Raw genomic sequence first — 14,647 nt, 5'->3', positions numbered from 1 at the left:
CCTTCTTGTTACTCTTAACATCTCTTGCTAGCTGCAACTCCAGGTGTGATTTGGCCTTCCTGATTTCACTCCTGCATGCCTGAGCAATATTTTTATACTCTTCCCTGGTCATTTGTCCAATCTTCCACTTGTTGTAAGCTTCTTTTTTGTGTTTAAGATCAAGGATTTCACTGTTAAGCCAGTGAGATTTTTGTCAATGTCATGAGATTTTTTGCCTTAGCAGTATCTGCAGAGTCAGCTGTAGCTCCTTCTTGAGTGCAGTACCCATGCATCGGTATATTAGGCATCTCTGGCCCTGTGCCCTCTCAGTTCCTTCTTACCACCTATGGTGGTTAGTCAGAGCACCTTTCCCTTGCCTCGCAAGGGCTAGAGTTTCTTCTACTTCAGTCTTTGAGCCTTAAGGCCTTGTAAATAGTTTGTTTACAGTAGTTAGTAAGTAGTTAAGTAGTGTAGTTAGAGACAGAGTCCCTGTGGGGCATGCTCCGGTCTCCGGGTTTTAAGCCCTGCTCTGACTGTAACAGGCCTATACCTATTAGTGACCCCCATATCAGCTGCCTCAAATGCTTGGGGGAATCACATGTGAGGAAGTGTCACATCTGTAAGAACTTTCGTCCCAGAACTCAGAGCGAGACATCCGTTTTGAGGGCCCTCCTTCCTGAGGGCTGCTCTACGCACGGCATTGGAATCTTCCCAGACAGACACTGCCCTGAGCACCTCGGCCTTGGCGCACAGCGCACCCCCTGGCACCGGACTCTGCCCAGCACCTCTCCCTGGCACCAATGCCTCAGAAGAGGTCAAAGAAGAGCGACTCCCTAGCACCGAGCAAGAAGGGCAAAGGACCCAGTTCGGGCCGACAGCCCATACTGGAGCCAAATGGGGCCCCCTCTCCCCGAGGGATCCACCACTGACTCCAGGGAGCAGTAAGGGACCCAGACTGGTGGCAATGCTGATGCCTTCCCAGGCTCTCCTGGCTCCCAGAGAGCAGAGGCCTCCAGTAGCATCGTCTGCACCGCACGTGTCTCAGGTCACGGCAAAGGCTCCCCATGAGGGCAAACCAGCTGTAAAGACCCCCCAGAGGGTGGGCAAATGACGCCAGTCTCCGGAGACAAGACAGTGGTCTCCGTCTCCATGCCCCAGGTCTCTGTCTTCTGCGGGGCGTCCTAAATTGCTGGCACCGTGCTCATGGTCTCTGCCTGCCTGATGCAGGTCACCTAGAGGAAGGCACTGGTAACCATATTGCTGGCACCAATCATCCTCCTGGAGGCTGTCTCCTCAGCACAGATCTGTCTCCCAGACGGTGGGAGCGGTCTCTATTGCAGTACCAATCCTCCCCCCTGCCCCGGCCCTGGCACCAATGCTCCTTGAGGCACCAGTCTCCCACGGCAACAGTTAGCCATAAGACACAAGCTTGGCCCCTCCATGGTCACTGGAAGGTGTTTCCCCTGGTTCAGGAAGGGAATTCAGCCCTTTGCCCCGCGACCACACCGGCGCGATTGGGCATCTGAGGCTGTGTTGACCTCCCCAATGCTGTCATGGCAGCAAGGCCAGTAGCTGGCGCAATGGCCCTACTGGAGCGCCTGGGGCATGCCTCTGATGCTGATGCCTCAGTCAGTCCATTCCTTGTCCGCCGCCTCAGAGCATCAACCAGCAGCACCAAGTTCGGTGAATGTGGCACACTCGGAGGCCAGGGTAGAGGAGCAAGTGCTCACCCCGAAACCCTCTTCCCCCATGGGTGATGATCCCTTGTGGCCTCCCACAGTGATCCAGTCGTCATCCTTGTCCTGGGATGAGGCTGTGGCAGGCCCCTCCCACGCCAGCCCGCCGGATGATTTCAAAGAACATCAGGCCCTGCTTGATAAGGTGGCTACAAACTTGGGCTTGGAAGCAGAGGAGACGACTGAACAGGCGGCCGCCCTGTTCAGTGTGCTCTGGGCCTCTGCCCCCACCCTTGTTGTGCTGCCAGTACACGATGGGGTCCTAAAAGTAGCAAAAGCCCTTTGGCAAACTCCTCCTTCCATTCTTCCCTAAGTTCGAGGCCACCTTCTTCCATAACTCCAAGAGGGCTGAGAAAAAGTATTTCATTCTGGCCAAGGGGTTCAAATGGGCTCACTGGTCGTCTTGTCAGCCAAAGAGAATGACAGATGGGCAAACCAGTTTGACGCCCCAAGAATAAAGAGGCCAAGAGGCTGAATCTGTTCAGGAGAAAGATTATTTGATGGCCAGCCTTCAGTTCCAGGTGGCCGACCACCAGGCTCTCTTGGGGAGGTACAACTTCATCTTATGGGACTCTCTCCATAAGTTCAAGGACTCACTGCCCCAGGAATTGGGGGCCCTGGTGGAGGAGGGTTCGACAGCTGCAAGGTGCTCCCTCCAAATGGTGTGGGAAATAGCCAATTCAGCAGCTAGCATGGTCGCGTCGGTGGTCATGAGGCACAGCTCCTGGCTTCAGACCACTGGCCTGTCTCAGGAAATGGAGACCTCAATCCAGGACCTTCCCTTTAATGGGAATGGTCTCTTTGCAGAGCAGACTGACACGAGGCTGCATGGACTGAAGGACACTCAGGCCACCCTTTGCTCACTGGGTCTGCATATGCTGCAATCGACGAGGAAGCAGTTCCAGCCACCCCCGCTGCCAAGGTGTTGGCAGCCTCGACAGGGCCCTGCAAGGAGAAGGGATAGACACGAGTCTCTTTCATCGCTGCCCTTCCTCCACCCGTTCCTGTGCACAACCCAGCCCATCAAAGCCTCATGGGAGGCAGAAGCACTTGTTTTGAGGGTGCGCTCGAGAGCAATGCCCCAGTCAACTCCCCGTATCCACCTCATTTCCTCCACCTCCCTACCGTTCAGCCTGGTCGCAGGTCACCTCAGACCGTTGTGTGCTAGAGCTTGTATCTTGGGGCTACACCCTTTAATTCTTAGCCGCCCCCTCCTCCCACCCCCATTTCCTGTCCCAGTTCAGGGACCCTCCTCATGAGTTACTCCTCATTCAAGAGGTTAAGAACCTCATGCAGCTGGGGGCAGTGGAGGAGGTCCCCTGGGACATGAGGGGAAAAGGGTTCTACTCCTGTTTCCTAATCCTGAAAGTGAAAGGGGGTCTAAGGCTCATTCTGGACCTGCGGCACTTCAATAAGCCTCTCAAAAAGTTGAAGTTCTGCATGGTCTCCCTGGCCTCCATCATCCCCTCCCTGGATCCAGGAGACTGGTACGCCTCCCTTGATCTGAAGGACTCTTATTTCCATATCTCAATCTTCCAAGGTCACAGACAATTCCTCTATTTTGTGGCTGGAAGGCGCCATTTCCAGTTCATGGTGCTGCCCTTTGTCTCTTGTCTGCCCCAAGGGTGTTTACAAAATATATAAAGAAAAGGAGTACTTGTGGCACCTTAGAGACTAACCAATTTATTTGAGCATAAGCTTTCGTGAGCTACAGCTCACTTCATTCCCATGCTTATTTTTCCCCCTACTGTTACTCACACCTTCTTGTCAACTGTTGGAAATGGGCCATCCTGATTATCACTACAAAAGGTTTTTTTCTTCTGCTTATAATAGCTCACCTTAACTGATCACTCTCGTTATAGTGGGTATGGCAACACCCATTTTTTCATGTTCTCTGTGTGTATGTATATAATCTTCCTGCTGTATCTTCCACTGCATGTATCCGATGAAGTGGGTTTTAGCCCATGAAAGCTTATGCCCAAATAAATTTCTTAGTCTCTAAGGTGCCACAAGGACTCCTCGTTCTTTTTGCTGATACAGACTAACACGGCTACCACGCATACTGGCCAAGACATATATTTCCCTGTCTTCTTTCTGAAGCCTCATAAATAGGAAGAGGAGTGCAGATTGCATGCCCTGGACGTCAAAGGGCGCTTGCTTTCTACATCGACAGGACCAAGCCGTTTCCTAAGTCAACACATTCGTTGCGGTGGCAGACAAGATGAGAGGTCGCCCAGTGTCTGCACAGATGATTTAGTCCTGGATCACAGCCTGCATCCATTACTTCTATGACCTGGCAAAGATGCCTCCACCAGTGACCATGACTACCCACTCAACTAGGGCGCAGGCTTCGTCGGCAGCCTTCCTGGGCCAGGTGCTGATTCAGGATATCTCTAGGCCGTTACCTGGTCGTCTGTCCACGTTTGCATCTCATTATGCGCTCACCCAGCAAGCCCGAGATGATGCTGGCTTTGACAGAGCAGTGCTACAAGCCACATGACTCTGAACCCCGACCCTGCCACCAGAGATACTGCTTGTGAGCCACCTAGAATAGAATCGACATGAGCAAGCATACAAAGAAGAAAAAACGGTTACCTACCTTTTGTAACTGTTGTTCTTTGAGATGTTACTCATGTCCATTCCATTACCCACCCTCCTGCCTCTCTATCAGAGTTGCAGGCAAGAAGGAACTGAGAGGGTGTAGGGCTGGCGGTGCCTAATATACCGACACATGGGAGTAGCATTCGAGAGTGCTACAGCCAACCCTTCGGACACTGCCAAGGCAAAAATCTCTACCGTCCACGCATAGAATGGAATGGACATGAGCAACACACCTACCTTTCGTAATTATCGTTCTTTGAGATAACTGTTTTTACCTCACCCACCTGCTCTTGAATTCTTATTTCAGTTTTTGTCAGTCTGAAACAAAAATGTTCAGAGTTTTTTATTCAGTTCTATTGTTTTCCATTCTTCTAGTTAAAGCATTTTCTGATTGCATTCAGTTTGTGTGAATCATACTTTAAATCTACCCTTTGTTTTCTTTTTTCACCCTTTTTTTTTAAATACCATTTAGGTGGCACAGGGTGTTAATAAAAGGAATTCTGACAAATGGGTTGGTATCAGTATATGAGTTGGACTATGGTAAACATGAGCTTGTCAGCATCAGAAAAATACAGCCTCTAATGGACATGTTCAAAAAACTACCATTTCAAGCTATAACCGCTCAGCTTGCAGGTAGGTCACAAGTATTTGTAATTTTGTTGGATAAAAGTTTCTAAACAATAGAAGGGCATCAAGTGGGTAAGAATATTTGGCGTATAAAGCTATGAGGATAGTGGCATAGTGTACACTTAAATTTTATAGTAAGCATTTTGCAAACTTACAAAATAATGAATAGATTAGAATTGTTTTCATTGTTTTTTATTCCACCCTTCGTCTTTGTACAAGAGAGGTTAGTAATTCAGTTTTATTACTACTGTTTTAAAAAAAAATTAATCTCTAATGAGAGAGAATTTGTATTAACCACATGTTATGAAACTGAAAGGCATCTTAATTTAACTTTCTCAGCAGCCACATTCCAAGCAATATGCAATGTGGGGCAGATGAAATAGTAGTCCTGTAAGTGACTTCTAGAAGGGAGAGTGGAAGAAGGGAAACAAAATTTGTTTTCAGGTCCTTTGATGTAGCAAGGCGGCCATGTTTATATAATTTCTATTAACTGCAAAGCTTGTGCTCTCATTGTCCATTATACTCTCATAAACATCTTTTTAAAATCTGAGCAGGGGAGGAGGGCAGATTTTGGATTTGTGGAGGGCCAACAATCTTTTTTTTTTTTTTTTTTTTTTTTTTTTGTGCCCTGCCTACATGGAGTTTATTTAGGTGAATTTTAATTTTCTCTTTGGTTGCTGATCTCTGGCATCTAGAGTATTCAGTAATATTGCTATTTTCTCAGTAACTATCCAACCCATTCTTCTCCACCAATTTAGAAGTGCAGAACTTCTTCAGGGAAGCACAACTAATGCATGAGTGGAAATAAACAACATTTGCTTGCCTAAAAGTGAATGTGTTGCTTTTTCCTTTCCATCTTTCTTCTTCAATTTCCAACTCATTCTGTAACCCTCACCATTTTCTCACTATTTGCTTCATTACAGTTGCTTCTTTCTCCTCCACTTCATTTGAAAAGTAGTAGCCCAGACTTTCAGCTGTGCCTAGTATGTATTGGGTGCAATCAGGCACAAAGGCACAGTTTGTGGGTGTCCAGTCATAGAGCTGGTTCTCCACTGGTCTGTGCTCTCATGTAGCTTAGGGTGACTTTAAGACTGCTCTAAACTACTCCAGCTGGCTATGTTGCCAAGGGGCTGAGGTGCCCATAGGGTTACCGTTGGAGTGCAGTCGCACTCCGGCCATCCCCCTGTGTTGGGGTTGTATATGATCCAGTTGAGCATGTCCCTATGCTATCCAAGGAGTTGTCTGGCATTGAGGAATTTACTAGGTAGATAGTTATGCCTGCACTGTGTGGCCAAAGCAGAATCTGACTATCTAGGTCAGTATTTCCTTTCCTCCCATTCTTCAACAGTTGCTCTTTTCTCCATTGTGCTCTCTCATGCAATACTGTCTCTTTTGCATCCCACATTACCCTCTTGTTTCCATGCACCATTACTCTCCTCTGTACTTGTATTCTACTGTTTTCTACCCCAAACCTTTCATGTATCTTCTGTCAGTGGAATAGGGCAGTCGCTACAAGAGTGGGAGATGGGTTCCTTGTCCTTTGTCTTCCATATCGCTCTTCCTGTCCCTCAGAGGGGGGAGATTATGGCTATGTAAATACTGCGGTGCAGCAAGCCTCTTCTTACTGGCTCTTTTTGATCAATTACATGCTGAGCTTGCTTTCCTTACAACCAGAGATTTTACTGGCAGCTCAGCTGCAGGGAGACAACTGTTGTCCTGGAGGGAGCTCACAGTAGCCCTGTTTGCTGGGCAGCTGCCTAGGTTGGGTTGAGGGGCCACATCCATGCAGTGGTTTCCCCTCAAAAAGCGTGTGGACCTTAATCTTTGCAACCCGCAGCAGGCCCAGGTCATGGCATGGTCTAGGAATTACTTTAGACTTACAGGTCACTCACGACAAACTTCTAGTAAGAGTAGCTCATTTAAATTTTGAAGTCACTGTTAGGCTACAAACTTCAAAATGCAAGCTGAGATGAGCCTAGGTAGTTAGAGGTCTCCAAACTTACTGAATACGAGGAACATCATACTAGGCTTCATGGGCCACAAAGTGTAGCCCTGGTGACCTGCAGAGATTTCATAAAAAATAAGCAAATAGTGAGGTAATGTGCTGAACTCATCAACAACTGTGCAAGAGTTTAGGGACAGTCAGCAGGTAACCAGTCTGTACTAATACTTTTAGGATGGCTTCTTCCCCATCATCTCATCACTTGAAAGCTAGCTGCATTGTGCTGAATGCCACTGAATGCCATCGTTGCTGAATACTACTGCTCATCTCCTCTGCACTATGGAGCCACCTTGGGGTTCAGACAAGTGGCAGACATCTTATTAGATGGTGTGGTTTTAGGGGTGGAAATAAACTTTTATTCAGAATATTTTTACAATTTTGCAACTACTAAAATACAAGGCTGCTATAAGATATGTCACTTCCCCGAGCCGGAGGGTCAGTGAACCCTGAAGAAGGGGCCAGTGAGCAAAGTACCTGTCCCTCTTTAAAGTGCCTTACTAGGAATGTTCTTAGATATGTGTAAAATGTTCAATAATCACATTATCCAGACCACTGCTGGCAGTTATTCAGAGTCAGTGCACGTGCCTTTCTCTTCCAGAAATGTGGATGATCACAGCTGAAAATAATGTGTACTTTTTTTAGACCCCCTTTCTGCGTGCTACCAAGTTCCTTTTCGAGTGCTTGCACATGTCCATTCCCATGCAGGTGTGTACGCATCCCAAGTACAGTTGCTGGATTTTTTTCCTTTAGTGGTATCCATTGGGTTGGCTCCAGCACCTCCAGGTGCCGCTCAGTCATAGCACTGGTATAAGGGGCCCACCGAGCCCGCCTCCCTTCAGTTCCTCCTTACTGCCAGTGATGGCTGCTGGAACTGACCTCGTTGCTCGGGCAGTCTTACCTCGCGGTTTTTCTGTTTTTGGTGTATATAGTTCTTGTAGTTTCCTTGGTTTGATAGTAGCAATGGTAGTTAGTGTGGTTTGGATGCCTCCACATTTAGCTGGCAAGGCGTGTCCACTGCCCAGTGCTGGGGCATGCCTCGGTCACCGGCCTTCAAGCCCTGCACTCCCTGCGGCAGGTCGATGCCGTTGAGCCACCCGCACTAGACCTGGGTTAAGTGCTTAGGGGAAGCTCACAGAAAGGACCGTTGCCACATCATTAGGGACTTAAAACCCCGCACCCCAAAAGACTAGACAGTGAGATTGAGGCCATCTCATGGAGGCAGCCCTGAGACCAGCATCGGCGCCACGCTCGGACTTGGCACCAGGCACCTCAGCTTCAGTGTGGCGCGTGCCTCCTGCCAGTCGAGAATCCCAGCACAGGTCCTCCTTCCAGTGCCTAAGAGGCACCGTAAGCAACAGGAGAAGTCGTTCCCTGGTGCCAAAAGGAAGCAGGCAAGAGGATTGGGATAGAGCGGCCCAATGCGGGTCTCGCACTCTCTCCCCAGCACCCATGCCAGCTCTGCATACGCTAACATGGGAAGTACCATCCTCCAGCAGGCCATGTACTCAGCAGTTCATGGTACTGTCAATCCTGGAGGCATTTGCAGCTGCTAGAGACTTGCTCACATTGCCTGTGCCAGGGTCTCCAGAGATCCAGGACTTGGTACTGCCAGTTCCAATGAGCAGCAGAGAGCCATCCCCCAGCTTTCACATGGCACCGTGACCACTCTGTGGGGAAAACCCCCTCTAATAGCCCCTGACTTCTCCACGGCACCAGTCATTAGTACCGAGAGGGTTGGCTAGCTTCAGCACTGTCACTGGGTCTCACAGATTCAGCCCTGGCTCCCAGTTTTAGCCCTGCGGGGGCAGGTGGGCTCTGCCACAGATCCCAGCTTCAGCTTGAGGCTTCAGCAGCACCGGGGCTCAGGGATTTAGTACAGGGCTCAGGGGTGCAGCCCCGCAGCTCCTGGCTGCTGCCCTGCCGTGGCACCAGGGCTCGCAGCTCCCAGCTGCTGGCTTTAACTCTCTGGCTGTTGCCTGGAGGGGGCGTTGGGGCTCCAAGCTTTAGCTGGGGGACCCCACCGACCCCCTTAAAGGGCTCACAGCCCCCCGGTTGAGAACCGCTGGCCTATGAGACCATGGGGACCAACACCCATGCAATGGCCTTTCTGGAACCTGTGGGGATTTCTTCTGGGCCAGGGCACTGTCTCAAGGCATTTGTACTCTGTGGCCTCGGAAAGTAGGGTGTCTCTGGTACCACGCTAAGAGACACCAGACCCAGACTGTAGTGCCGAACCTCAAGAGCAGGTTCCGCAGGTCTTGTTCAAGACAGAGGAAGGGGCAGAGGCCCCTCAACCAGCTTTAGCCTCCTCTTCTTCCACAGATGAGGCGCTGGTGGCTACTGGTGCATCACCACCCCAAGATGACCACAATGCTCACCAGGACTTTTTAAAGCGGATGGCCTTGAACTTGGTATTCAAGCCAAGGTGGTCAAGAGGTGACACACGGCCTATTAGATATCTTGTCAGGGGACCAGTCCCTCAAGAGTGGCTCTACCCCTTAACAAGGCAATCATGGATTCAGTTAAGGCGCTTTGACAGACCCCCGCTTCTCTCCGCCTACGGCTAAACACACACTGAAAATACTTGTGCCAGCTAAAGGGTATGAATTTCTGTTCTCTCATTCTCCTTCAGGATCCCTAGTGGTGGCAGCAATGACCGGGACTATCGGGGTCAAGCGCCCAAGGCAAACGACCCCAAAGAGCTGGACTTGTTTGGCAGGAAAGCCTATTCGACGGGTGGGCTATAGCTTTGTATAGCGAACCAGCAAGCTTTGCTAGGTCACTATGATTTTAATGTGTGGGAGGTGATGCAAAAATTTAAGGACATGCTTCCCCAAGATGCCAATAGGAGTTCTCTTCATTTGTTGAAGAAGGGAAGACAGTAGGCAAGGTCTACCTGCAGGCAGCCTTAGACTCCACCAATTCTGCGGCCAGATCATTGGTCACTGCTGTTACCATGTGCAGGAGCTCGTGGGTATAGTCCTCAGGGTTTCCCCAAGAGGTGCAGCAGACCCTCCAGGACCTCCCATTCGAAGGGTCCTTGTTCTTTTCAGAGCAAACAGATGCCAAATTGCACAGACTTAACGACCCTTAAGGCAACCCTGAAATTTCTGGGTCTGTATACACCAACAGCATCCAGAAGACACTACAGGTCTCAGCAGACTGGATGCTATTTTACACAGCCTCCCAGACAGGAGCAGTGGAGGATGAAAAACAAGGGGTTTGGGTTTAGATCCCCCTCCCCCAACCTCCTCCTCAGGGCCCATGCATTCTGCTCCTAGACATGCAGGCACCTTGAAGCACTCGTTTTGACAAGACGCTCAAGGATAACATTTCAATCCCCTCAATTCTGGACCCAGTTACCCTTCGTTTTCCAGCCAACTGTCCCTCTTCTTCAATGCCTGGAAACATATTACCTCAGAAACACAATAGAATTAGGTTACACCTGCCAATTTTTCCACTGCACCTTTCCACCCATCCTCCCTTGTCTCTCTTCAGGGACCCTTCTCACGAGCAACTATTGGAACAAGAAGTCCAATCTCTCCTTTGGGTGGGAGTCATGGAAGAGGTTCTGCACCATCTATGGGGATAGGGGTTTTATTCCCATTACTTCCTAATCCCAGAAGCCAAGGGGGTGTGAGGGCTCAGACCAGTCCTAGACATGTGGCTGCTCAAATGCTGTCTCAAGAGATTAAAGGTATGCATGATCTCCTGGGCTTCCATCATTCCTTCGCTGAATCCAGAGGATTGGCATGCTCCCCTTGACTTAAAAGACACATACTTCCACATACTGATTTTTCCAAAGCCACAGAAGGTTCCTAAGATTTGTGAAACAGACTCATTAATAATTTGTGGTTCTGCCATTCAGGCTGTTGGATGCCTCACTGGTCTTCACCAAGTGTATGGTGGTAGCCACAGCCTTCCTCAAGAGAAAGGGAGTTCTCCTTTTCCCATATCTTGACGACTGACTAATCAAGGGCCGGTTCAGAACTCACGTGGAATCTGATATCCCTCTCATCCAATCGACCAGAAATCCACCCTTATCCCTGTACAAAGGCTAGAGTTCATCAGGGTGGTTCTCAACTCCATACAGGCGAAGGCCATGCTTCCTCAGGATTGTTTCTGTTCAATCTCGACCCTGATAAGCTCTCTCCAGGTACTTCCAATAACCATAGTCCGGATATGCTTGAGCCTTTTGGGCCACATGGCATCATGCACATATGTGGTACAACACATAAGGCTACATTTCTGACCTCTCCAGGCCTGGCTGGCCATGGCGTAGTCACCCTCATGACATCATGTGGACATGGTACTTACCATTCCATCTGAAGTTCTTGACCCACTGACTTGGTGGCTGAACCAGTGTAGGAGTACCTTTTTTGAGGCCCAAACCATCCATATATCTGGTCTCCGACACCTCGGCGCTGGGTTGAGGAGCCCACCTAGGGCATCTCAGGACTCAAGGCCTGTGGTCTCAAGAAGAGCTCTCACGCCATATCAATCATAAAGCACTCTGGGCAGTCCCCTTGGTCTACCAGACATTCTTAACCAACATTGCAGACAAGGCAGTTTCAGGTCTCGCAGCCAATACAGTCACTATGTACTACATCAACAGGCAGAGCGGAGAGCATTCTCTCTCTCCTCGCCTGCTCCCCCACTACCAGGAGGCAATCCGAGAGTGGGAGTTCTGCATTACACACTCAATCTACCTAGAAGCATCTTACCTGCTGGGTACGCAGAACCAATTTGTGGATCGCCTCAGCAGGTCCTTCTCCATTCACCATGAGTGGTCCCTTCAACTGGACATGGCAAGAGACATCTTCCAGAAGTGTGGGACTCCCCTTATAGACCTGTTCTCTACCCATAACAACAGGAAATGCCATCAGTCCTGCTCCTTGCAGGACCACAGCCCAGAGTCCCTTACAGACGCCTTCCTGTATTACACCTCCCTCCCCCGCCCCCCATTCCACTTGTCAAAGATTAAGTAGGACTGAGCACATGTCATCCTTGTAGCCCCAACATGACCGAGACAGCACTGGTTCACCACCCTCTTACGCCTTTCAGTAGAGCCTCCAATCCGTCTCCCATTGTATCCATACCTGATCACCCAGGATCCCACAGTCAAATCTCATCTCTCTTCATCTGACAGCCTAAATTCTTCATGGCTGAATCCTGAAGAGCAAGCTTGTTTGGAGCAGGTTCATAGAATCCTACTAGGCAGCAGAAAACCCTGCACCAGAGCAGCTTTCCTGGCAAAGTGGAAACGATTCTCCACCTGGTTCCCCCTACACAGTCCTCACTGCAGCTTATCTTAAACTGCCTTCTGCTCTTGAAACAACAAGGTCTGGCCCTTTCTTCCGTCAAGGTCCACCTGGCAGCCATTTCAGCCTTCCATCCTAAGGTCGACAACAGATCAGGCTTTTCACACACAATGGTCGTCTGTTTTCTCAAAGGCCTGGAGAGGGTGTTCCCTCAGCTGAAGGACCCAATACCTCCTTGAGACCTAAACCTCATCCTGTCAAAGCTGAGGGACCTGCCCGTTGAGCCATTGGCAACATGCTGACTGTTGCATCTCTCCTGGAAAGTGACAGTTTTAGTGGCCATGACTTCAGCCAGGACGGTTTCGGAGATCTGAGCCCTCACATTGGAACCTCCGTATACAGTCGTCTTCAAATAAGATAAGGTACAGCTGTGCCCACATCCAAATTTCCTCCCAAAAGTGGTCTTTCAATTCCACTGCAATCAAGCAATTTTTCTACCAGTATTCTACCCTAAGCATATAGAGAAGAACAGCGCCTACACTCCTTGGATGTCAGACGGGCCCTGGAGCCTTATATTCAAAGGACCAAACCATTCCGCAGATCGACTCTGCTGTTCATAGCAATAGCTGAGAGAGTGAAGGGGCTCCCCATCTCCACCCAGAGGATTTTTGTCTTGGATTACCTCATGTATCCAGGCATGTTACAAACTCACGGGAGCCCCTCTTTCACCTAACCGGACTGCTCACTCTACAAGATCTCAGCCCTCTTCGGCTGCTTTCCTAGATCAAGACCCAATTCAAGATATCTGCAGGGCAGCAACCTGGTCCTTGGTGCACACGTTCTCTGTGCTCTATGCCATTACTCAAGAGGGCCAAGATGATGCCAACTTCATCCACGCAGTCTTGCAGTCAGCTTGTACTTGAACTCTGAGCCCACTTCCTGTGCAACTGCTTGTGAGTCACCTACGTTGGAATGGACGTATGCAAGCACTAGAAGAAAAAACAGTTACTAACCTTTCTGTAACTTGTTCTTCGAGATGTGTTGCACACGTCCCTTCTGAGTCCTGCCCACTGCCCCCTCTGTTGGAGTTGTCGGTGGGCTTGGCGTGGCCCCTTATACCGGCGCTGTGAGCATCCAACATCGGGGGGCGCTGGAGCCAACCTGACAGACATCACTAAGGGGGGAAAAAAAAATCCAGCAACTGTTCTCGGGGCATGCACACACCTACATGGGAACGGACGTGTGCAACACATCTCAAAGAGCGGTTACAGAAAGGTTAGTAACCATTTTTTTCCACAATGTGACACAGTTGATGATCCTTACATGGGAGGCTACAACAGCCATTGAAACAAGAGTAAGGATTGAAATGTTCTTACAGAGCTTTGTTAGCTTCACTTTCTTTAATAGCACTGCTTTGAGTGTCTTCCACTTCAAGTGTAGAATTACTACGAATCTTGATTTTGGGAAAAAGAACAGGAGGACTTGTGGCACGTTGGAGACTGACTAACATTTATTTGAGCATGAGCTTTCGTTGGTTTTGGGAGTTTGTCACTTAAATCAGTCTTTTCTTTAAATGGCCTTATTTGCTTTATATTTTTCCCAGGAGTGAAATGCAAACAGTGGTCAGAAGAAGCATCAATAGTGTTTCGAAACCATGTAGAGAAGAAACCCCTAGTGGCACTGATCCAAGCAGTTAACGAAAGCACAAGATCTTGGGATCGAAAAATAGTGACCTACTTAGTGGACACCGCACTCCCAGACACTGATATATGGATTCATGACTTTATGTCTCAATATTTTGTGGAGCTTTCAAAGGTTAATTAATCACTGCTTCTGACACTAGCAACTAATTCAGATTCCTTGGCAATAAAAACTGTAGCAGGCTTTTAAAGAGAAATTTAGCTGTTTACATGATCTTGAATATATGAATGCAGTAAGTTTGAAAAATCTGATGCTTGTATTTAACAGAAGTTTCTGTTTTCTTTGAATTGACTTTCAGAGAACTTGCACTTTGTTCACTAGTGTAGCGTTAGAATGTTGGGATGAAAATTCAGATTAAGTAAAATGTTATTTATCAATAAAAATTATTGGTGACTTCTTTGTTTTCTTGCTGGACTCTTTTTTTCATTCTTTTCAAACTTAATGGCGTTTGAGGCTTGTCAAAATTTGAGTATATTTACAAACTGTTAATTTCTGCTTCACAGCTATTCCCCTCCTTAACGAACACAGACATCACATCTGAACTGATCCCTCATTTGTTGATAGTTTCAGAAATATCCTATCCCTGAATCCAGAGTGTAAGAATTGTACTTGTTTTTACACGGAGGTGTCAGCAGCATAACAACCTGCATGTGTCCTGACAGCTGCAAATACCGGGCATTGTGAGTGCTGCAGGCACCTTTTGCTTTCTGCGTTTGGGTGAAGAAAATGCATTCCAACAA

General features: G+C 48.6%; 1 protein-coding gene across 5 annotated transcripts in view; it reads left to right on the top strand.

Moving 5' to 3' along the window:
* TDRD7 (tudor domain containing 7) overlaps positions 1 to 14,252 on the top strand; it is a 93,569-nt gene extending 79,317 nt beyond the window's left edge. For 4 of the 5 annotated variants that reach the window (XM_074953715.1, XM_074953714.1, XM_074953716.1 and 1 more), the window contains exons 15-16: positions 4,789 to 4,949; positions 13,810 to 14,252. In XM_074953715.1, the coding sequence (XP_074809816.1) occupies positions 4,789 to 4,949; positions 13,810 to 14,030 (382 nt within the window). In that variant the 3' untranslated portion in view covers positions 14,031 to 14,252. The remainder of the gene's footprint in view (positions 1 to 4,788; positions 4,950 to 13,809) is intronic. The other variant, XM_074953718.1, reaches the window with a different exon arrangement.
* The last annotated feature ends 395 nt before the right edge of the window (positions 14,253 to 14,647 follow it).

Source organism: Natator depressus, chromosome 5 (genome assembly GCF_965152275.1).
Source record: "Natator depressus isolate rNatDep1 chromosome 5, rNatDep2.hap1, whole genome shotgun sequence".
Classification (NCBI taxonomy): domain Eukaryota; kingdom Metazoa; phylum Chordata; order Testudines; family Cheloniidae; genus Natator; species Natator depressus.
Note: the sequence above shows the minus strand (reverse complement) of the source record. Positions and strands in the feature narration are given on the sequence as shown.